The following is a 24,630-nucleotide window of genomic DNA, read 5'->3' as shown; positions in this document are numbered from 1 at the left end:
GTGGTCGGTGAGTTCAAACCCCCCCCCCCCCCCCATCGGGTTCTGTGCTGACAGCTCAGAGCCTGGAACCTGCTTCAGATTCTGTGTCTCCTCTCTCTGTCCCTCCCCTGCTCACGCTCTGTCTCTGTCTCCCTTAAATAAATGTTAAAAAAATTAAAATAAATTTAAAAATACATTAAAAAAAAAAGAAACGTGAACTACTTCAATAATTTTGTACTGTTTACCTATTAAAATGGTAATATTTTTGATGTTTTGGGTTAAATATATATCACGGGTTAATGTTACCTTTCAAAAAAACCCCATTTTTTTTTTAATGTGGGAACCAGAAGACTTCAAATTTACATATGTAGCTCACATTTTCTTTCTATTGGACCGTGCTGATGTGTACCAAGTTAAAATAAGAACTGGGTGGTGTGCTTATTCTATCAAACTCAGAAGCTACATTGTCAAAGTAACATTTTATCATTGCTACGATGCCGTAACATGAATTTCAGTCTGATAATCTTTGAAATCATAAAGGCAATACTCGGTTATGAATACATATTGATTTATTAACCAAACATTATGCAAATTAGCAAGTAGTTTTCTTTGTTAACATCTTAAACAAGTTTCTTAGCTATAAAGAAGTCTTTAAGGTGTTTCATTTGGAAAATTCCAATTGCGATGAAGATTAATGTTTGTGCAAAAGCCCACCATAACACATTGCTGTTTGTATCTTCGCTGGTCATTCGAAAATTTTCTTCACGGTCCTATGTAGAAGAGAAATAGGCAGGTTTAGTTTCTTAAAGTATTTAATGTATGAATTTGAGGGGAAGGTGGTATATGCTTTGAAGATGTTTAATATTTCCCAGTTAGTATCTCATACCAGAGTGCAGTATCTGATTAAGCTGGGGCATGTTGTTAGCTTAACACCAGGACTAAGAATCAACCTTATAAAGCATGTTTTTGTATTTTGATGTAGAATGTCTGCTATTTGATCCATTATCTTTTACATTTATTTCCCAGCATTGAGCAAAGTGACAGATTTTCATCATCCGCGTCCTTGCTTCACGTTAGGCTGGGCACTCTGTCAAGCACACCTGTCCTCCTCTTATTTTCCAGGCAAGGAAACCGGTGTCTGGAGACGACACAAGGTGAGCACAGGGGCAGATCTGGCCCCATGTGTGAGCAGAGTCCACTGAGCACAGTGACCCGGAAACACACAGTGTCACAAGAACAGGACTGTCATTTGCAGAGCAGGCACACCGAGCCTCTCCATGTACGTGGGGGATGTTGGGGAGCATTTATTTATTCGCTCTGTCGGCTCACACCCCGAGAGCGGATGGGCCGCAGTCCCCCTTCCGAGAGGAGCTCACAGTCCAGCAGACAGTGACAAGGTAGTGACAGCTCACTCTTGCCCTTCACCCTGAGTGTCCCCACCGTGCTAGCTCGGAGAGAGAGACGGGGAGCAGGCAGTCTATTCTCTCTGCAGTTTGGGGGCTTTGTCTCCAGAGCTGCGTTCCTGGCAGGAAGAGAGAGAGTAAGTCGAATGGGCAGACTGACCCTTTGATAGTTTTGTTCTTTGACTATTTGCTCAATTTGCTCAATTAGACGTTCCAGCTTGAAGCTAACTTCATTAACTTTGTCCTTCGCTTGAGCAGCGGCTGCATCAAGGTCGTGTTGTCCAACTCGGATCTCTAAGTGAATCCGCTGTACAAACAGTGACAAGGAAGAAACATGCTTAAAACAGCTCCCCTCCACGTCTGCCTTGTGTCTCCCCGACTCCTCTCCTAGCTCTCTCCACCTCCCACCCCCCTGCCCCTTCTAGAGCAGGCCCCACTTCTTTCTAGTCTCTCACTGGCTCTCAATCCCCTGCCGTACTCAGTAGTCTTTCTTGGTGATATTAACGCATTAGATGGTGACCCACGACCCAGAGAGAGTACTCACACCCTCCTGAACGTCAGATTTACCATTAGGCAAATGCCTTTGGTGCCGAGGGAATTTGATGACTTTCAGGAAATTTTCCTTTACGTGAAGCTTAATTTCTGATGCTAACATACAGATTCTCTTCATCTGCACTCAGCACCTTTAGAAAATAACCAGTCACCATCTGCCATGTAAGAGTTGTATTTATCGCAATTGCGTTGTTAATTTACCGTCCAGCCTTCGCTTGTTTTCAGGCCTGAATGATCACAGTTCTTTTAACGGTCCCTCACAATTCTTGTTTTTCAAGCCCTTTAATCAACACCGTGGCTCTCCTTTGAACCCCTTCCAAGCTGTGCAGCCCCTTCTGTGGTTGCTGCACTGAGATGCGGTCCCAGGACTTTCATAAGGCTCTAGCCAGTCGGGAGTGATGGTTCTGCATACCAGCGTCACGCCTGAGTAGCACTGACGCCTGTTCATCAGCACGGACACGGGAGGCATGTACTCACCAGCTTACTCCCTCCAAATGACACAAGCCTTGTAGAGTTAGATTCCAAGCAAATGATGTGTTCGCCAGGTGAATGTGAAGTAAAATAGAATGTTCCCTGTGGGCCATATAACTTGGACAATAACACCTAGGATTGAGGATATCCATAGTTTAAGTTTATTATTCTCTACTTTCTCTTCTTAAAAATAAATCTCCCCTATGTCATGTAGTAAGAATTGTGCTATTCCTAAAGAAGAAATGAAGTGGTTGATGAATGTGAAAATTATTTAGCCTTGTTGGTAAAAACAACACACACAAACACACAGTAAGATATCCCTTATTCGCTATCCGATTGTCAAAGATTTAAATAAAAGTATCCAGGGAATGTATTGAGAAATACTGTCTCTAAACACTGATTTGGGAATGTAAGTTGAACAGCCATTTTGTAGAGCAGGTCAGCAATATGTATTAAAACTTAAAATGTATATAACCATCAACTCAGTGGTTTTACCTATGGAAACTTATTCTATGGAAATGAACAAGTGGAAAAAATTATATGTAAAAGGATATTCCGTGTGGTGTTATTTGCAATGGTAACCTTGCTTTCTTAAAATTACTTTAATACTTTTTAGTAGGGGATTGATTAAATTCAGACAAAGCCAAATAAAGGCATATTACGTGGCCAAAAAAGAGAGTACTATACCCATACCTGTACTAAAGGTGTCCATGATATCCTGTGGTAGAGCAGTCTGTATAGGATCCTATTTTTTATTTAAAAAATCATTTGTAGGGGCCCCTGGGTGGCTCAGTCAGTTAAGTGTCCAACTCTTGATTTTGGCTCAGGTTATGATCTCACGGTTCGTTGGTTAAAGTCCCGCATCAGGCTCTGTGCTGACAGCACGGAGCCTGCCCGAGATTCCCTGTCTCCCTCTCTCTCTGCCCCTCCCCGACTCGCACTCTATCTCACTCTTTCTCTGTCAAAATCAGTAAATTAATTAAAAAAGCATTTGTAAGCTGTAATCATCAAAACAGTATGGTATTGGCACAAAGACACACAGACCAACGGAATAGAATATGAGAACCCAGCAATGGACCCACAAATGTATGGCCAACTAATCTTTGACAAAACAGGCAGGAGTATCCAATGGAGAAAAGTCTCTTTAGCAAATGGTACTGGGAGAACTGGACAGCAACATGTAGGAGAATGAAACTTGACCACTTTCTTACACCGTACACAGAAATAAACTCAAAATGGATGAAAGACCTGAATGTGAGACAGGAAACCATCAAAACCCCAGAGAAGAAAATAGGCAACAACCTCTCTGACCTCAGCCACAGCAATTTCTTATTCGACACATCTCCAAAGGCAAGGAAATTAAAAGCAAAAGTGAACTATTGGGACCTCATGAAGATAAAAAGCTTCTGCACTGCAAAGGAAACAATCAACAAAACTAAAAGGCAACCGATGGAATGGGAAAAGATATTTGCAAATGACATATCGGACTAGTATCCAAAATCCATAAAGAACTCACCAAACTCCACACCCGAAAAACAAATAATCCAGTGAAGAAATGGGCAGAAGACATGAATAGACACCTTTCCAGAGAAGACATCCAGATGGCCAACAGACACATGAAACAATGCTCAACGTCACTCATCATCAGGGAAATACAAGTCAAAGCCACACTGAGATACCACCTCACACTGGTCAGAGTGACTAAAATGAACGCATCAGGAGACCATAGATGCGGGCAAGGACATGGAGAAATGGGAACCTTCTTGTACTGTTGGTAGGAATGCAAACTGGTGCAGCCACTCTGGAAAACAGTGTGGAGGTTCCTCAAAAAATTAAAAATAGGACTACCCTATGATCCAGCAATAGTACTGCTAGGAATTTACCCAAGGATATAGGAGTGCTGATGCATAGGGGCACTTGTACCCCAATGTTTATAGCAGCACTTTCAACAATAGCCAAATTATGGAAGGAGCATAAATGTACATAAACTGACAAATGGATAAAGAAGATGTGGTTTATATATACAATGGAATACTACTTGGCAATGAGAAAGAATGGAATCCTGCCATTTGCGGCAACGTGGATGGAACTGGAGGATATTATGCTCAGTGAAATAAGTCAGAGAAAGACAGATACCATATGTTTTCACTCATATGTGGATCCTGAGAAACTTAACAGAAGACCATGGGGGAAGGGAAGGGGAAAAAATAGTTACAAACAGAGAGGGAGGGAAGCAAACCATAAGAGACTCTTAACTACAGAGAACAAACTGAGGGTTGATGGTGGGTGAGGGAAGGGGAAGGGGGAAAGTGGGTGATGGGCACGGAGGAGGGCACTTGTTGGGATGAGCACTGGGTGTTGTATGTAAGCCAACTTGACAATATATTTTTTAAAAAGAGCATTTGCAAAACGCATGTATGTATGTTTCCAGAAGCTTAGAAGAAGACTGTATTCTTAGAAGAATACACACCAACCTGTTAGTTGGTTATTTTTGTTGGGCAAATTTGATTTACTGTTTAGCTAATTTCTATATTGTTTGCCATTTTATAAGAACAGGTGTAGGACTTCTAGTCTGTCATCAAGGAGTTTGGAAGTTGCCACTCTGTCCTAACAAGTAAAAAGATGAACAAAAAGAAAAGCAGTTCTTTTTAGATCTGTCAGAGAATTGAGGTCACAGGGTAAACCACTGCCCCCAACACTGGAGAGACCAGTAAATACAAAGAATCACAACTTACCAGAGCAGAAACTGTGGGCACCAGTACTGGGTTCCTTTTACCTAGTACATGATGTCCAGTTTTCATCAACCACAAATTTCAAGGACTACTACTAGATGGCAAAAAACATAGTTTGAAGAGACAGAGCAGGCATCTGAACCAGACTCAGACATTTCAGGGATACTGGAATGAGTAGACACCAGGCATTTGGAAAAACTGTGGTTAATATGCAAAGGGCTCTCACGGAGGGAGCAGGCAGTATGCCAAGAACAAAAGGGTAATGTAAGCAGAGAGGTGGAAGTTCTAAGAAACTTTTTAGATGCTGTAACAGAAAGTAAGGATGCTTTTGATGGCCTTATTAGACTGGACACGGCTGAGGAAAGAACCTCCCAGCGTAAGGATATGTCCATGGGAATTTCTAAAACTGAAAAAGCAAAGAGAAAAAAAGACTGAAAAAAAAAAAAAAACGGAACATAATATCCCAGAACTGTGGGACGATTGTTAAAGGTGTAACATTCACGTAATGGCCATACTGGAAGGAGAAGAAAGAGGAGGAAATGGAAGAAATCCCTAAAACAATAATGACAGAATTTCCCCCTGGTTAGTGTCGGACACCAAGCCACAGAGCCAGAAAACTCGGAGAACACCAAACAGGACCAATGCCAAACAAACCAAACCAGAGAAAGACCCTACACCCAGGCATATGGTAAAACTGCCGATATCAATGATAAAAACATCTTGAAGCCAGAGGAGAAAAACACCTTCACTGTAAAGGAGCAAAGGTAAGAGGTACATCCGACGTCTCCAGAAACCACACAAGCAAGAACAGCATGGAATGAAATGTTTAACGCATTGAGCGAAGAAACCCACCAGCCTAGAATTCTGTATCCTGCACAATTCCCTTTCAACAGTGAAGTAGAAATAAAGATTTCCTCAAAGAAAATCTGAGGGAGTTTGTCATTGCTAGACCTACCTTGCAAGAACTGGTAAGTTCTCAAAGAAGAAGGAAAATGATATGGTTCAGAAACTCAGATCTCCATAAAGGAAGAGATCAGAGAAGGGCTAAGTTAAGGTAAAGTAAAAACTTATTTTCCTTAACTGATCTAGTAGATACTAGTTTGTTCAAATAATGACAACAATGCATTTGGTTATAGTTCACGGAAAGGGACAGGAGGGAGGAATCCGGAATGCTTGATTACTCTAAGGCATGTGCACCCCCCATGAAGAGGTATGGTGGTACTTGAAAGTGGACTTGTGTTGGTTGCAAATATATATTGCAAATTCTAGGGCAACCATTTAAAAAAAAAGTTCAAAAAGTATAATTGATACGCTAAGAAAAGAGACAAAATGGAATCACATAAAATACTCAAAGTCGTGAAAGATTGGAGCTCCTGGGTAGTTCAGTCACTTGAGCATCTGACTCTTGATTTCAGCTCAGGTCATGATCCCAGGGTCCTGGGATAGAGCCCCATGGAGGTCTCTATGCTGAGCGAGGAGCCTGCTTGAGATTCTCTCTCTCCCCCTCTGTCCCTCTGCCCTGTGTTCTCTCTCTCTTTCTCTCAAAACCCACAAAAGATAGAAAAAGTGGGAGACAAAAATAGGAACAAAGAACAGGGCAGTGAATAGGAAATGGGAACAAACATGGTGAACGTTCATCCAGTGATACCAGTAATCACTTTGAATGTCAGTGGTCTACATGTACCAATTGAAAGACAGGGATTGTCAGAGTGGATCAAAACCAAAACTGTATGTTGTGTATAAGAAACCTGCTTTAAATATAAAGACACATGTAGATTAAAAGTTACAGGATGGAGGGGGCACCTGGGTGGCTCAGTCAGTTAAGTGTCCGACTCTTGGTTTCAGCTCAGGTCATGATCTCATGGTTTATGAGTTTGAGTCCCATATCCGGCTGTGTGGCGATGGTGTGGAGCCTGCTTGGGATTCTCTCTTCATCTCGCTCCGCCCCTTCCCCACTTGTTCTCTCTGTCTCTCTCTCTCAAAATAAATAACGTTTAAAAAAAGTTAAGGGATGGAGAAAGATGTATATGCTAACTAAGCTAACCTTACAAAAAAGCTGGAGTACTCATATTTGGATACAGCAGACTTCAGATCAAGGAAGGTTATCGGGGATAATTACATAACAGAGCTTTACATAATGACAAAGAGGTCAATTATCCAAGAAGACAAAACAATCCTTAATGGGTGAGCACCTAACAACACAGCGCCCAGCTACGCGAGACAAAAACCGACAGGACTGCAGGAGGAAGGGGAGAACCCGCCCGTAGTCGGGAGGCTCTGACACCCACCCCTCTGTCAGGAGCGGACAGATCCAGCAGCAGGTCAGGAAGGACATCGTTGAACTCAACAGCACCATCAGTCAACGGCACCTAACGCATGTCTGTAGCCGACTTCATCCACCAACTGCAGAATATGCAAATTCTCAAGGCCACACTCACCAAGACAGCCCACATTCTGGGCCACAAAGCACACCTGAATCCATTTAAAATAGTAGAGATCATCAACTACATTTCAATAAATAATAATGATAATAGAAACCATACAAAGTCTACCCTCAAAACACAATGGAGTTGAAGTAGAAATCAGTAACAAAGATAGTTGGAAGATGCCAAAATATTCAGAAATTAAACACACATTTAGAGATTAAGTACATTTTAAATTAACAAATGGGGCAAGGAAGAAATCCTGAAAGAAATTTCAAAATATTTTGAACCAGAAGAGGATTGTGGGAAGATGGTGGAGTAGGCAGCACCAGGAGTCTGTCTTGCCATCTAGACAACAATTACACTGTTAGAATCTGCCTGATGTAACTATTTTGGAACTATGGAGTCTATGGAAAGCTTGCAGCTTCCAGGGGAAGCCTTGGGTGGTAGACTGTGGTTAATTTTGGTCAGTGTCAGCTCTTAGCACAGTAGTAGCTACCCATCCCATCCCCGTGGGCGCCCTCATCCGCATCTGTAGCCCAGCCACATGGCACGCAGCGGTGCAGGTGTTGCTAGAACAGCGTGCTCGTAGCGTGTGGAAGGAAGCCAGGGTGGCCGAATGACCTTGTCCTCCCAAGATCAGGGATCTGCATAATGGTCATTGAAGGGATCTTCAATAAGATTATCAGCAGACTTAAAAAAAAAAAAAAAAAAAGATTATCATCAGACTTCTCATCAGAAACTTTGGAGACCAGAAGGCAGTGGATTGATAAACTCAAAGTGCTAAAAGAAAAAAAGTCCAAAAAGCGCATGAAAAGATGCTCAACATCACCGACTGTTGGGAAATAATGGACAATGGGATACAAAATGCATGTGTTTGTATGGGACACAGATGTTGTTACTGCCTGCCCTACCAGCCGTGTTATTCCCTTGGGCTGTCAATCACATGCCGTAGGAACAGGGAGATGACCAAGTGGGGCAACTTAGAGTGCCCTGTGCTCCTAGACACACTGATCAGGTAACAATGGTCAGAAGCTTTGTGAAGGTGCTGATAAGGACCTTAAAAGGGGATCTTGTAAGAAATGTTGAAACTAGGGCTGTTTCTTCTTCCTTCAAATAGAGTTTTCTTGAAAATCAGGCCTATGGGGTGAGAACTTGGTCTCTTTTAGGCCAAGAAGAGGGCGGGGTATGTATTAGGACCATGATAAATATTTGTCGAATGCAGAATGAATCAAAATATTTTTCATCCCTTCTAGAAGGATGTATTGTTTCAGGGGGTGCCTGGGTGGCTCAGTCAGTTAAGTCACTGACTCTTAGTTTCTGCTCAGGTCATGACCTTGTGGTTCATGGGTTCAAGCCCCAAGTTGGGCTCTGTGCTGACAGTGTGGAGCCTGCTTGGAATTCTCTCTCTCCCTCTATCTGCCCCTCCCCACTCACACTGTCTCTCTCAAAATAAATAAAATTTAAAAAATTTAGAAGGGGGTATTGTTTCAGGCAACTATGCTTTTGAGGAATGAATCTTCTCTGTCTTAGAAACAGTAATTGGGATTTCTGTGACAATTTTTAGCTCAACTAAAATTTCAATTCCACACTTAATAAGCCATAGAGACATTTCCAGATAGTTCATAAAAGGACAAAGAAGAATTGGGTCTCAGCATAAGGGTAGGGAGGGGAGGTAGCTATGCAGACAGGAGTCAGGAAAGTGACCCCGGCAGAACCACCATTAGGCCGGTGCCAGGCGCACCAGGAGAAGGTGCTGTACCAGGCCAGGTTCAAGTGTGCCAACAGTCCAGCTGGAGTGGAGTCTCCACAGGAGCAGGGATGTCAAAATATCTCCTACGCTGGGACCAGGCAACCATCCAGTGTAATGAGAACAGGAACTTTCTGTCCCCCTCCTCCCCAGAGGAAATGCCTGTTCTGCTCTGAGAGGCTTTGCTCCACCACGAGCACATCCCCAGGGCAGCTCCACGTCCAAAGGGAAGTAGTTCTTGCAACTGCGTTTGAATTCGTGGACTGAGCAAGTCAGAGTGTCTTGAGCTGGTGTGGTGGGGACTGGAGGTCTCCGTTACATCCAATGTACAGATGACAAGACAGGATTGGAGCAGTCAACCTGCTGAAGATTCAGCTTGACGGTCTATACTTGAACTTGGCTCTGACTCCAAAATTCGCCTTCTTCCCACTCGACCATGCTGCCTTTTCTACTCCTGTTAACCCCAAGGGGACCAAACAGACCAGAGGCTGCCACATGACTAAAGAAAGTGCCTGCCAGGGAGGAGGGCGGAGGCGCCCCTGTGGCCCTCCTGCGCGGGTGAGGCTGTGGTCCTGACAAAACCACAGGGATGCCTCGGCCCCGGGGGTCCCATCTTCCCAGCACGACCAGCAGACTTCAAGATGATGCGTACGAGGCCTAGCATTTCTATTATTTTAAAATGTTCTGCGTTAAGGTCTCTGCTCTTCAGCCAGACTACAGGCTCCCCGGAGGCGGGCACTTGCCACGTCTTTGTGCAGCGCCTCTATTCGGGGCTGTACACAGGAAAAATTGCAAACTCTGGTTGATGAGTCCCTATGCGGACGCGTTTAAAGTTTGTGGGGATACATGGCATAAGAGTTTTTAGCAAATGAAAACTTTTAGTGACGAAACATAAAAGAATGCTTTACCTCATCATTGTAGGTTGTAACAGTCACAAACATTCCCAGACCCGGAGCCGACTCTAGGAAGTCGTGTCTGCGTGTGTCCCATTGCTGGATCCTGAAAGTCCCTGTTTCACAAACGCAAGATGTTTATTACAAGATAGGGGTAAGAAATATTTACGTAACGTTAACTGATGAATGAATTTTCTTTTCAGTTGATCTGAATAGAAGACACCGTTAGCGTAAAGAGCTTAGGTCCTGGTGATTAGGTCCCGTGGCCGAGCGGGAAGGCCCCGGAGGAGAGAGGAAGGCGTGGGCTCGTGTTCACACGTGACTTCACCGCTCTGCACTCAGCTCCCTCGGAAAAAGGGGATAAGCTAAGTCCCTCCTAAGTCTCAGAGCTGCGAGGGCTGTTGAAAAAATAAAGAGCCGTGACAAATTTCTGCCTCGAGTCCCAGTAGCTGTGTCTGTCACCCAGCACAATTCCTTTGCTGAGGCCTAGGCGTGTCCTGTCGAGTCCTTCCTTCCCCTGCTGTCAAGGCTCCTGCTCGGGTCTGCGTCCCTGAGAGAGCCTCCCACTTTCTCCTTTGGGGCACAAAAGCGTCGTGTGGCTTACCTTTCCCCTTCAGCCCTTGCCAGGTACAATGTCAATGAAAGGAGTTCACGTTTATTGAAAGACATTGAAAAATAGCTAATAGTCCTTGTGTGTGCCAGGCACTGTGCTGAGCACTTAATGTGCCGCCCCATCGATTCTTGAAATGTGCTTCGAGGAGGCATTTCTATTCCTTCACCAAGTCAACTGATAAGTATACAATGAGCCCCTTCCCCAGTGACAGCACCGTTCCGGGAGTGAGGACAGACGTGAACAAAATAGACACTATCTTTGTTTCCACGGAGCTCTCGTACAGAGAGAAACAGACAACAGGGAAATAAGTATACAATATACAAGGACGCTGTAAGAAAAAGCAGGTGACAGGGATAGGGGACTTGGAGAATTCGACAGGGCAGTCGGGGTGCCCCCTGAAGTTTGAGTGAAGAACCAAAGGACTAGGGGAGTAAACGATGTATATAATTTCGTACTGAGTATCCTTATAGACATGTTTCTGTCTCTACATCACATTCAGTTCTAAGTATTTGCCAAGCATTCTAGAGAATTTACACATGTCGTCTGAATTTTCATGACAACAGGCGATACTATTTTTATGACAAGTTTACATATGATGAAACCAAAACAGAAAAAGTAATTTGCCTAAGGCCACACACCTAGCAAGTGGCAGAGTCAGGACTGAAACCCAGGCCATGCAGTGTCTCTCCCCTACTGCCACACGATGCTGCCTCCATCTGGGGGAAAGACTGTTCCTTGCAGGAGTGTATGCAGAGGTCCTGGGGTGGGAGCATGCCTGGGGTACCAAGGAACAGCAGGGCTGCTGGGGTGAGGACAGCGGGCAGAGAACGCTAGGAGATGAGGTTGAGAGTATGGCAGGGGCAGGATCACAGAGAGCCTGCACATCCGTTGTTGGGATCGGGGAAGTAGTTATTTGGAGGAGTGAAATCAAGTGGCTTTCACTTTAAACTATCTGTCGCGTGGGGGCGCCTGGGTGGCTCAGTCGGTTAAGCATCCGACTTCGGCTCAGGTCATGATCTCCCGATTCGTGGGTTCGAGTCCCGCGTCGGGCTGTGTGCTGACAGCTCGGAGCCTGGAGCCTGCTTCAGACTCTGTGCCTGCCTCTCTCTCTGCCCCTCCCCTGCTCACACTCAGTCTCTCTCTGTCTCTCTCAAAAATAAACATTAAAAAAACTTAAAATATTTGTCATGTGGAGAAAAGACTGAAGGATCCAGAGTGGAAGCAGGGAATCGGGGTGACTTGGACCAGGTGTAAGTGGTGGATTCTGCATACTGTTCCCTAGTCTACAAGTTGGAAACTGAATCTCCAAGAGAGAAAGTCGTATAGCTAGTGAGTTGTAGAGGCAGAATTCGAGTCAAGGTAGTGCGATTCCAAAGCCCAGAACTACAGGCACAGGGCCACATGGCCTCCCTGGATGGCGAGGAGACAGGTCCCTGACAGGAACGTCGCCTGTAGGGAGCAGCCCCTGCAAAGTGGGGCACTCTGGGGGGAACACCGGAAGAGACCACCTCCTGGCATGGGAAGATCCACAGCAAAGTCTCAAGCCCTGCCTGCGCTTGGTCCTAGGCACCTTTTAACTGTCCTGGTCCTTTGTCCCTCCAGACATTTAAAAAACTGTATCAAATGCACATTGTATGCTGTTTCAAGGGCCCATCTCCAGGAGATCTTTTTAAAAGTATCATTGATGGGGACGCCTGGGTGGCTCAGTCAGTTAAGCAGCTGACTTCAGCTCAGGTCATGATCTCATGGTCCATGGGTTGGAGCCCTGCATCAGGCTGTGTGCGGACAGCTCAGAGCCTGGAGCCTGCTTCGGAATCTGTGTCCCTCTCTCTCTGCCCCTCCCTGATCATGCTTTGTCTCTCTTTCTCTCTCTCTCAAAAATAAATAAGCATTAAAAAAAAGTTTTTAAGGCTCACTGATGATTCTAGAAAAGATGGAGTAAGCCCATTCCACCCTATTCCTTCTGCTAATGACAACCAAAAACGTTGGGCAAGATGTGTAAAACAACAATCAGAAGACTCTGAAAGGTAGGAAAAAGGTGATTGGTTGAGAGCCTCAAGACTCAAAGCGCAACTCAGCAGTGAGTGTCCTCCAGCTGACCTGCCCTGGCCTGGGGGCTACAGCAATCTGCAACTGCAGACCAAACTCAAAGGGAGGGAGAGAGAGAGGGGAAGGAGAAAGCTTGCTCGAGAAAAACCTGGTTTCTTTAGCCAGAGGATCTGGAAGGGCCTGCAGGATGGAGCCCCTTTGGGTACACCTGCCCTGCCCCAGATGAGTACCATGAAGGAGGCTGCACCCCTCCCCACTGGACGCTTCACGCGAGGGCTGGGGTGGGGTCCTGGGGAGATGCCCACCCTGTCTGAGGGCTGCAGGGAGGCGCGAGATGCACAGACGGATCTTTTCATCTGCCTATGAGGTTCCGCGGGGCACATAACAGAATTAACGCGGCAAAAGGCGCAGTGGGAGAACAAAGCAGAGGACGCCGTCTTATAGAGGAAAGGGGGTAGGAGGGCTGTTGTAAACAGAAAGTCCATTGGAGGAAAACGGGAGCTGGAAGTGTAGTGCTTTTCATTGGCTGACCCCTGGCAGTCTCTCATTGGCTGGGCTGTAATTGTCCCTCATTGGTTGGGCTGTGGAGTCTCTCATTGGCCGGAACTGTCGCTGGGGGAGGAGGAAACCTTCCTTCCTTCCGGTGGGCTGGGCAAGTAGTAGCTACAGTGGAATCCACCCGCAAGGTGCGTCCGTTCCTGTTGGGTCTGCAATTGACCAGGAGTGGTAGGGCTGAGAGCTCCCCTGGGGCCACCCGACTCCATTGTAAATGAGGCTTCCTTTTACTCATTTTCACAAGACCAATATATATATGGAAAATAGAAACCATGCATGACTGATAACGGAACAACGGTTTGAATGACAGTATACTTCACATCAGAAACATGGAGGCCGGAAGGAAGTAGCACATTTTCAAGCGTTGAAAGAAAACAATTGTCAAACCACACTCTATATCCAGCGGAAATACCCTTCAGAATGAAGGCGAAACATTTTTAGGTCAAGGAAAACTAAGAGAACTTTTTCACCAGAAAACCTGCCTTAAAATAATTTCTAGGGGCGCCTGGGTGGTTCAGTTGGTTAAGCGTCCAACTTCGGCTCAGGTCATGATCTCACAGTTCGTGGGTTTGAGCCCCGCATCGGGCTCTGTGCTGACAGCTCAGAGCCTGGAGCCTGCTTCACATTCTGGGTCTCCCTCTCTCTCTGCCTTTCCTCTGTTTGCTCTCTGTCTCTTTCTCTCTCTCAAAATAAATAGACATTAAAAAGTTTAAAAAAAAACAAACTCGCTAAAGGAAGTTCTTCAAACAGAAGGAGAATAATAAGGAAATTTGGAACACCAGGAGGGAAGAGAGAATGACAGAGTAACTAGGGAAATGATGACAGAGCATTCTCTATTTTTAAAATTGTTTGACAGTTGAAAGCAAACAGTATACATAATATTGTCTGATGTGATTCTCAAAGTATGTAGAGGTTACATTTAAGACAACTATATTATAAAGGGTGGGGAGGGCAAAGGCACTTCCATGGTCATAAGGTTTGTACGTTCCTCTTGAAAAAATGCAAAATATCGATCCTCATGGACTGTGATAAGTATGTGCATTGCAATCCCTAGAGCAAACACTACTAAAACTATACAAAGAGGTATAGTGAAAAATACTATAGATAAAGCAAAAACGGGTTATTATAAACACTGAAGTGACCCACAGAAAGGTAGGAAATGGAAAACAGGAACAAAAAGCAAAGGGAGCAAACAGAAAGCAGTAAAATAGACCGGAATCCAGACAGTATACATTGCATGTAATAATTACGTTAGAGGTAGATGGTCTAAACAGATTAGACCAAGATTGTCAGAATGGGTTTTCTTTAATGACCCAACTAGTACGCAGCGTATGAGGAAATCACTTTGATATAACGCTGTATGTGAGTTAAAGGTAAACGGATAAAAAGGGTAAATCATTCTGATGTTAATAAAAAAGCTTGGGTGGCTCTGTAAGTATCCAGTAAAGTGGACTTCAGAGCAATGAAAATTACCACGGGCAAAGAGGGACATTACATAATGAGAAGGGGTCAAGTCACTCAGAAGACGTCACCCTTAAGGCATAAGCGGAGTGTGAGCGCCCACGAAGTAAAACAACCGAAAGGAGACCACACAGGCACTGCTGGAGTCGGACCACGCTGGTCAGTAATGGAGAGAAACCTGCAAGGAGGTGGAAGCGGGAAGGACCGCCAGCCGCCAGGACCCGCCGGACACGCAGTGCACGCCCCCCGGCAAGAGCACAGTAGGCCCTTCTCTTCGAGTACTTACGGAACTTCCACCAACTGGAGCAAGAAAGCCCAGAGCCCGATCAGGCAGGCACCTGTGCGGAAGCAGCTGAGTGTTGGGGGGGGGGGGGGGGAGCACACGGCCAGGCAGACGGACCACTTTCCAAAGTGTGACCACCTGGAAATCTGTTTCACGAGCTTCCCATTCTGTGAGATGAGCTCCGTCTTCCTCCCGGCCCACTTCCGGCACGCCCGCCCCCGCCTCTCCGATGGGAATAGTCAGCGTCTCCGTCTGGCCACCACCAAGTGTCTTAACCCCTCCGGAACTCACCCTTGCTGCCTGTGTCTCCGAGCGGTTAGGGTGTCCCCGCTTAGTCAAGCCGCCCCCCCCCCCCCCACTTTCTCTGGGAGTTTGCTCCTGTCGCCATTCCCACCCTTGCCCATACTGGGCCATTCCGGTCAGCCTGCCAACTGGTCTAGCGGTCAGGCGTACGTTCTGTAAGGTGCTAGATCGGGGAACATGCTGTGTTCGTCTTGCGTGGGCCTCTTGGGCCCGGCCATTAGCCGAGAGCAGTGTTCGGCTCCATGGTAGAGGCTCCGTGAGGTTCTATGACACGTTCAATGAAGATTTTGAACGAATGAGTACCAGTGGGGCTCAGCGTCACGACGCCAGTGATCCTGGCGGCCTCCTGAGTTGTCCGAATGAGTGGGAGTGGTTTCCGTTGGCTTCGCCTCGATCTGCGGCCCCCAAGGTGGGAGGAGGGCAGGCGGGGGGTGTCATGCCCCTGGGAGGCCACCAGATGGCAGTGGAGAAGCATTGTTCAGGGGCCGGCGGAGGTGGAGGGAGGTCACCACCGCGGGATGGAACATGGGACAAAGGCGGGGACAGGCTGCCCCGTCACGCTTCTCACCGCACATCCATTGAGCGGCGGGGAGTCCTGGCTAGGAGCTGGGACACGGGCAGGGCACTGCCCCGCTCTATGCCTCAGTCTCCCCTTGAGTAAAACCGCATAATAACGGGTGTATCCCGAAGGGGGTGAGGAGTTAAGTGAGTTGGCATTTGCAAGTTGCTCGGTGCAGAATTTAGCCCGCGTGAGCGCTGTGTAAGCACTTGATGACTTATTTCTGCCGTTGTTATTGGGCTTCGTGGGCACTGACTTCTCCCGCCTCCCGCTGAACCCTCCGACCCTGCAGTGTTGGTAATGACACCCACTTGCACAGGTGTGGAGCCTGAGGCTGAAGAGGCGAATGGCTCATCTGAAACCATCCAGATGATAACAGGCCAAGCCAGGATTAAAACTCAGCTTGAGTTCCAAATGGAGGGCCTTGGCCCCCTCGCTTCAAACCACACCACTCACTCCGCGGCCTTGGTCTCTGTGTGCGTGCGTGTGGTGTGTGTGCACGTGTGTGCGTGGCAAGTGTGGCGTGTGTGCGTGCGTGTGCGTGTGCACGTGCGTGCGTGTTAAAGCTCGGGTGTGGTTCACACAGAGCTCCCGGCCGACCTCGCTTCCTAGGCGCCCTTCCAGGGTGTTCCCTCCAGGGAGCCCTGGTTGGGAGCCGCTGGGTGCCCGGCAGGCAGAGTCCCTTCCCGGGCCGTGTACACGCAGCTCTCCAGTCCCCCGGGGACCCCGTGCACACCCTGTCCAGGCACTCGGCCCCGCCCTGTGACCCCTGATGTGGCTGTGCCTTCCACCCCAGACTGTGAGTCTTCCTGGGCTGTGACTGGGGGCCATTGGATTGGTACTAGACTGGTCAGGTGCATTCACCGTAGGAAGTTTAAAAAGCAAAAGTCCCCTCGAGAAGGTTTTGGTGATCAGTATTGCCCTTCTGGTCTCTCTCCTGTAAATGTGTGTTGCATATTTTGTAAGAAGTGAAGGCAACCTGTAGATACTACCTGTGACCTGATTTTCCCACCCAGTTATGTGACCGTCTTCCGGTAGACCTAACTATTCTGCTGTTACCTAAAGTGAAGTCTACACAGAGAGCTGAAGAAAGGCCCAGTGTTGTTTGTCAGTGCTGAGCATGAGCGGAAGAATGGAGGCACGGGAGGCCCCGCAGCGTGGTGGTCGACGGCCCGGTCGTCTGGTCGACCCCTGGTGCGACCTGGCACAGAGAGCCAGCGCCCTCAGGAGTAGCTTTGAACATGGAGCGATGTCTTCCAGAACGTTCCGGGTTCCCCGAGGACTCTCTGTCTTCCTACACACCGGTCAGCCGCATGCAGACTCCGTGTAGGGGGAGCGCGGTGAGGTGGGTGCGGCCGACGGAGGTCCTCGTGACACGCACACCGTCAGCGTGTAGCTCACACCTGCATCACCCTGGACGGAAACCGTCCGCTTCCCAAACGCCCCCGCTCACTACCTAACTCCTAAGGGCGACCGCCATTCTGACTCGTACAGACGCACGGGCTGCGGACGCGCTCTGGTGTCCACACGCGTCAGCGGGTCCGTCTGCGCCGTCATGGGCAGGACGGACCGTCCGGCGTTGCTGCCCCGCGAAGCGGCTACGTGGCACCTGTCTGTCGGCGGCCACGTGAGCAGGGTCCCCGGCTTGGGGCCCTCACGAGCGGCGCCGCGTAAGTTTGGCGGCACGTGGACACGGGTGTGCGGCTCTGTGGGGAGCGTCCCGTGGCCTCGGCGGTGGTGAAGCTCGTGCCCCGTGTGTGAGGCTCTGCGCCTGCCGTACACGTGAACACTCGGCCGCTTGCTGGGGGTGGTGGCATCTTGCTGGGCTCTGTGTTTCCCACCGACGAGCAGGGCGAGCGCCTGTCCGCCACTTGCCGGCTCTTTGGGTCTCCCCTGTCACGAAGTGTCTGCTGGGCTCTCGCCCGTTTCTCTGTCCCGCTAACGTGAGCCTGTCGTCCACGGCGGTTTGCCAGGTGGTGGACACCTCCTCCTCCACGTTTATCCTCGGGAATCGGCGTGTTTTCACTACGGAGAAGTGACCGGAAGCACAGACGTTTCTCCCAAACCGGCGGCGGGTTCGCAAAGGGCTTGCGGCACGGTGTCAGGTGGCATTAGTGACATCTGGGGCCAGAAGCGCGGGTCCTCGCAGGTGGGGGGGAGGGGGGACAGCTGCCATGACTCGCAGGCGCACGTGGACCACATGTTGGGGCCGCTCCGGCCCCCTCACCCCCCTCTCCCGGCTCGGGTCAGCTTCAGGGGGGACCTGACCTGACCCAGCCCTGCCGTGGGCGCGGCCTCCACGAAGATGCGAACGCAGCTGCCCCAGGGGAGGGCGAACAAAAGCACTCGCGGAACTTGGCCACTTGTCCTGCGTCCCATCTCTAACGCCCCGAAGAAAATGCAAAAACCCTGGGTATTTGGGCAAAGTGAATCCTATCCAGGGACCTTTTTTTAGAGAGAGAATACGAGTGTGCCCAAGCAGGGGAGGGGCAGAGAGAGAGGAGAATCGCAAGCAGGCCCTGCACGGTCAGTGCAAGCCCGCAGGGGGGCTCCGTCTCACAAACTATGAGACCAGGACCTCAGCCAGCCAGATGCCCCATCTAGGGACCTTTTGAACGGGAGCGACCAGGAGCAAAATTTCTATTGGTTCTGAATTCTAATTGTTTTCTTTTTAGGGAACAGTCTCTGGGGCGCCTGGCTGGCTCTGTCGGTTGAGTGTCTGACTCTTGATTTCAGCCCAGGTCATGATCTCACGGTTTGTGAATTCGAGCCCCAGGTCACGCTCTGTGCTGACGGTGTGGAGCCTGGAGCCTGCTTCAGATTTTCTCTCTCCCTCTCTCAGCCCATCCCTGTCTCTCTTAAAAAAAAGAAAAGAAAAAAGAACGGTCTCCCACACTATGATCACTGTGCTCCAAGGTGCATCTCTCTCTCTCTCTGTGCCTGCTTTTCACGAGGGACTAACAGCCTTGTTTGACAAATGTCTCCAAGGACCAGCAAGTAAAACTCATCAGGTCAGCCGTGGTAACACACAGCTTCCCCCCGCCCCCCTCAGCCCCTGCCTCTGCCAGAGCTCCCTCCCTCTCCTCTGCTTCTCAGCCAGTGTCCTTCCTTTCGGGGGCGGGGGCCGGGCGGGGGGATGTTGAGCCAGAGTCAGGGCCGCACCTGTTCTGGCGGTTTAGGACAGAGCCTGGGAGGCCAAGTTGATAAGGCCAGAGCCAGAGCCCGGAAGGGTGGGGGCTAACACTGGTGAACACCTGCGTCTGGTCACGGGCCACGCCAGGTGCTTCGCTGCTCCAGGGCAGGTGTGAGCTCTGGTTTACAGATAAGGACACAGAGCTCCAAGTCACCAAGCTATTGGGCAACGAAGGTCGTTGCAAAGCATACCTCTTTGACACCAGAGGCCGGGCTCTGCCTGACGAGGCGCCCCGAGCTGCCTCCCCCCGGGGAAGGTCGATTCCTCAGACCCACTGCAGGCTATTTATTTGTAGTCCCGACAAGCAAAGACACTCCTTCCGGTGGATTTGGATGACCGGCCCCGAGGTCATCTCTCTCAGACTTTCTAGATGGGTGTGTTTCGTTGGATCCCATCGTGCCTCAGAGGTGAAGACAGAAGGAGACGTCACTGTGTGCTCTCCTGGACCGGGGATCTCAGACGTGGCCTCAGAGCCCCACAGGCCCTGGAAAACCTTAACATGTTTGTTTTCATTTTAATGGTCGCCTAAAAATTAAATATGAGCACATTCTGGGTTGGCACCTCTTAACCAAGCAGCGTTTGGCACGTGCACTCACAACCATGGGCGCCCTGAGGGAGCGTCAGGGACTCACTTCGTGGACACTGGAGACTTGGTAGCAGTTCAGTGAGGCAGGCAGTGGAAACAGAGTCGTTTTGTGGCTCAGGCAGCACAGGCACCCAGAGCTCAGAGAACCCGGCCCACAGCGGTCAGGAAGGGATTCACGCTGTAAGCAGGTGACCTGAGCCAAGGTCCTGGCTGTAGATACAGGGGCTGCAACACACAATGAACAAGAAAGCACAGAGGGTGCAATGAAATGTCCTCATAAAAGGGATTTTTGGAAGTTTATTTCTTTATTTTGAGAGAGAGAGAGCGCACGCATGAGCAGGGAAGAGGGGCAGAGAGAGAGGGAGAGACCCAAGCAGGCTCTGCACTGACAGCATGAGCCCAATGCAGGGCTCGATCTCACAAACCGAGATCCTGACCTGAGCCAAAATCAAGAGTCATATGCTTAACTGACTGAGCCACCCAGGTGCCCCATAAAAAGGAATTAAAAAAATGTTTTTTAATGTTTATTTATTTTGGGGAGACAGAGAGGCAGAGTGGGGGAGGGACAGAGAGAGAGGGAGACACAGAATCCGAAGCAGGCTCCAGGCTCTGAGCTGTCAGCATAGAGCCCAATGCGGGGCTCGAACCCATGAAGCACAGGATCGTGACCTGGGCAGAAGTCAGATGCTCAACCGACTGAGTCATCCAGGCGCTCCCCATAAAAAGGAATTTTTAATGAAATGTTTAGGAATTGTATTTTGGGATACGCTATTACATTATTTGGCACATCAAAGTAATGGGCTGATTACAGATACAATCATAGTTAAAGGAAAAATTTTTTTTAAATAAAGGAAAAACAATGACAAGAATAGAGACTTAACCTATAGCTCATCATGCTCAAAATTCTTTTAGAAGAAACTCAGAACAGTCAAGTAGGAAACCTGCAAAATATCTTTCTGTTATCAAACCCAATGTTGTTGATTTGTATGTCTCTTTGACTCCAGTAATACTTGGTTTCTTAAAGTCTACTTTGCACTTTCTTTTGGTTCATACTTACATGTATGTCTTTTTCCATTCTTTTACTTTCAAGCTCTCCTTATATTTAAAGTATTTCATTTTGAGGGAGTCTGCGTGGCTCAGTCGGTTGAGCGTCTGACTCTTGATTTCAGCTTAGGTCACGATCTCACAGTTTGTGAGTTAGAGCCCCATATCGGGCTTGCCCTGACAGTGTGGAGCCTACTTGGGATTCTCTCTCTCTCCCTCTCTCTCTCTGCCCTTTTCATGCTGGCTCTCTCTCTCTCTCTCAAAATAAATACATACACTTAAAAAAAAAAGAAAAAAGAAAAAAATTAAAGTGTTTCATTTGGGAACAGTATATAGTTGTTTTGTTTTGTTTTTAAATCCAGCCTGATGACCTTTGTCTTTTAGGTGGAGAGTTTTGTCCGTTTGCACTTAATGTAATGTAAAATGTAGTTGGGTTTACGCCTACTATATTGCTAATTGTTTTCCATTTATCCTGTTTGTTCCTTGTTCCTCATCCTTTCTTTCTTGCCTTTTTTGAGGTGGGGGATTAATCAAGTATTTTTTTTTTGTCCATTAGCATATTATGGGACTTAAGGACTACATTCTCTCTCTCTCTCTCTCTCTCTCTCTCTCTCTCTTTTTTAATGTTTTATTTATTTTTTGAGAGCGAGACACAGAGTGTGAGTGGGGGAGGGGCAGAGAGAGAGGGAGACACAGAATCCAAAGCAGGATCCAGGCTCTGAGCTGTCAGCACAGAGCCCAACGCGGGGTTCGAACCCACAAACTGTGAGATCGTGACCTGAGCCGAAGTCTGACGCTTAACCGACGAGCCACCCAGGCGCCCCCTCTCTTTTTTAATAATAGTGTTTTATAATTGGTGGCATTTAAAATTTTTTTAATTTTTTAATTGATTTAAGTAATCTACACCCCCCACATGGGGCATGAACTCACGACCCCAAGATCAAGATTCGCACACTCTACCAACTGAGCCAGCCAGGCTCCTCAAGGCCATATCCTCTTTTTAAAAATATTTAAAAACATGTGTCCCGACGCATTTCCACAATTTCCCTGTAGTTAAAGCAGACTGTAGGTGGCTGAGCTCTGGCCCTAAATAACTGCACGGGGGCAACGGCTAAGAAGACCACAGAGGAGGCAGAACACAGATGGAGGCTTGAGGAGGCAGGGCGAGGGGCAGTCAGAATTGGAAAGAACCAGAGCAGGACAGTTTGGACGGGGAGCCAAAGAGGCTCCTGACTCAGGCCTCCGGGGGGCCGGCACGAGACCTCCACGTATACACCACCCTCTGGCTGCATTCACCTTCCCGCCTCAGACCCCTCCGGCAGGTCAGGTGATTCTCAGGCTCCCGCCACGGGTGTGCCCGGGACACGTCCATCCAGCTGGTGGGCCGCAAGGTAGCAGGCAGGGTGGGCGGGCTGATCCCGTCCCTCTTACTCCTCCTCTGCCCCCTTCAAATGCAGGTTGAAATTCACAGATTACTAGGAAAATGGCCGCCGGCCACGAGCTCGTCACCCGAGTCACGTGTCCCCTGGGAGGCGAGCCGGGGTCGGGGGCGTGTTCTGTGTGCCTGGCTGCATTCTAAGAGCTGTACAAATATTAATTCAGTCGCCATCACAGGAAGAAACAGGTGTCATTATTATTTTTATCCCCTTTGACAAAGGAAGCAGACAGCTTCCGTAGCTTGGCCAAGGGCACACGGCCTTGGATCTGCGCGGCCCTGCTCACGCCACACGGTCCCAAACACCACTCGGAGTTGCCACAGCAGCGGGGGCTCCCACGTCAGGGTGAGTGGAGAGGAGCATTTGACACTATTCAGCGTGAGATGGGAATCATGATCTGCACTTACGGATTCTGCTGTGTTCTCCCTTTTGGCGTGAAAATCAGGGAACCCGATGCCAATTTTACCTGAACGCTGGAGGTACTCTATTTACCATGCGATTCTGCGGCCCTGGGCACCTGTTCCTTTCTCAGCAGGCCAGGGCAGCTCAGCTGAACGGAGACGAGCTTAGAGGCGGTGTGGGGAACGTGCAGAAATCTCCGTGCCCATGGCCGGCTTTATGGACGCTTTGCTTGGAAAGTGTCTCAGATCTGCGTACCCCTGCCCCCCCTCCAGCACCACTCCCCGCGGGACACCGTGAGCCTCCGGGGGCTGAGGCTCAGAGACACCTTAACGTGTGCTGATTCATGCTATTTCGCTGCACCAAGCCGGAGACGTCACTTACCTTTGAGAATTCGGCCACGATTAGCATGATTAATGGGACCAGAAATTCTTTTCCTTCACGAAACCCGACGACCGGAAAGACCAATCAGGCTTGGACTCTGTGGTGCTGTGTCTTTGTTTCCCGGTCTATGGATTATGCAGTTCACTCCCAAGGCTACTCTCGGGTCAGGTTCGCAAACCTCGATACACTCTCTCAAAAGGAAACCACACAGCGTGCTGCTCCCCGCCAGACAGCTCACGCAGCAAGAAACCAGCACGGTCCCGTAAGGCGACACGCCGAGTGGAGCTACCCACCTGTCAGCAGGGTGTCACTGGGAATGTCTTCTATTATGCACTTCTCCTCTCGTTCCCCCGCGTGGAAATAAAAAGCCGCCGAGAGTGAAAAGTACAAACCGAAAATAAATGTTAACGTCGGCATCTCTGGGTAGCGCTCTCCTTGAAACGGCCCGATCACAAGTGCGCTGCTCAGTGGGCGCTCGTCTTCCATTGGACAGTTCTGTCGATTGATTTCTGTGAGAAGTAACATGTGGCGGCTGCCCTTGGGCGGGTGACGGCAGCAATTCCCAGGGAACAAGATAAAATGATGTCTGAACCTGGGGCCTCTCCAGGCACGGTGGCCTCACAACTCCTTCTGATCTCTTTTTAAGGACTTTGAAATGTGACGAGGGGACGAAAGACAACGCAGGGCCAAGGGACCAGCACGGTCGAAACCCTGAAGCACCACCGGCAACAGCCCCGCCCTCGCGGTCCTGTCCCCGGTCCCTGGTGGTCCCGCGGTTTGGCAGGAGGGGGGGGAGGGGGATGTGAGCTTTGTGCCAGGGGGTGAGAACCGAGGGCAGGGGTGCAGGGGAGGGGCGGTGGGTGTGGACGAGGAGGAGGCGAGAGCCCGGTTTAACTGAGGCCTGGCTGTGAGTCTGAGCTGCGATCACCCAGTGTGGCCCCTCAGGTCCTTCCAGCTCTGGTAAACAATGATTTCTTCTTAAACCTTTTATTTTGAAATAAAATCTGTCCCCGTCACCCAGCTCCCCCCAGTGGTGACACTCTGTGGAGCTCAGAGAGCTCGGAGCCGCTATGGACACCGGCAATTTGACACCGTGGGGGGACAGGTAACTGGCCCACAGAGCTGACGGGGGTTTCACGGGTTTTGTACACCCTCTTTGAAAAAAAAGCAGGGGTACCTGGGTGGCTCGGTCGGTTAGACGTCTGACTTCGGCTCAGGTCACGACCTCGCGGTTCGTGGGTTCGAGCCCCACATCGGGCTCTGTGCCGACAGCTCGGAGCCCGGAGCCTGCTTCGGATTCTGTGTCTCCCTCTCTCTCTGCCCCTCCCCTGCTGGCACTCTGTCTCTCTCTCTTAAAAATAAGTAAATATTAAAAGAAAAAAAGTTGGGTGCCTGGGAGGCTCAGTCGGTTAAGCAGCCGGCTTCGGCTTAGGTCGTGATCTCACGGTTCATGAGTTCAAACCCCGCGTTGGGGTCTGTGCAGACAGTTCAGATGCTGGAGCCTGCTTCCATTTCTGTGCCTCCCCCTCTCTCTGCCCCTGCCCTGCTCACACTCTGTCTCT

The 24,630-nt window shown here is 49.0% G+C and overlaps 1 protein-coding gene across 2 annotated transcripts; it reads right to left on the bottom strand.

The window, feature by feature from the left end:
• Nucleotides 1-530: 530 nt before the first annotated feature.
• LOC102961342 (transmembrane emp24 domain-containing protein 11) lies at nt 531-23,570 on the bottom strand. Of its 2 annotated transcripts, none has more exons than XM_007093186.3 (5): nt 23,362-23,570; nt 10,219-10,319; nt 2,412-2,537; nt 1,543-1,689; nt 531-749 (listed from the first exon to the last, which is right to left on the bottom strand). In XM_007093186.3, exons 1-5 carry the CDS (start codon nt 23,552-23,554, stop codon nt 600-602), a joined length of 717 nt encoding a protein of 238 aa, XP_007093248.3. In that variant the 5' UTR covers nt 23,555-23,570; the 3' UTR covers nt 531-599. The 2 variants fall into 2 exon arrangements, with proteins under 2 accessions (XP_007093248.3, XP_042841115.1); XM_042985181.1 differs by lacking the exon at nt 23,362-23,570 and adding an exon at nt 15,771-16,067.
• Between the last annotated feature and the right edge of the window lie 1,060 nt (nt 23,571-24,630).

Source organism: Panthera tigris, chromosome B1 (assembly GCF_018350195.1).
Source record: "Panthera tigris isolate Pti1 chromosome B1, P.tigris_Pti1_mat1.1, whole genome shotgun sequence".
Taxonomy (NCBI): domain Eukaryota; kingdom Metazoa; phylum Chordata; class Mammalia; order Carnivora; family Felidae; genus Panthera; species Panthera tigris.
The sequence above is the reverse complement of the archived record's forward strand: the minus strand, read 5'-3'. Positions and strand labels throughout refer to the sequence as shown.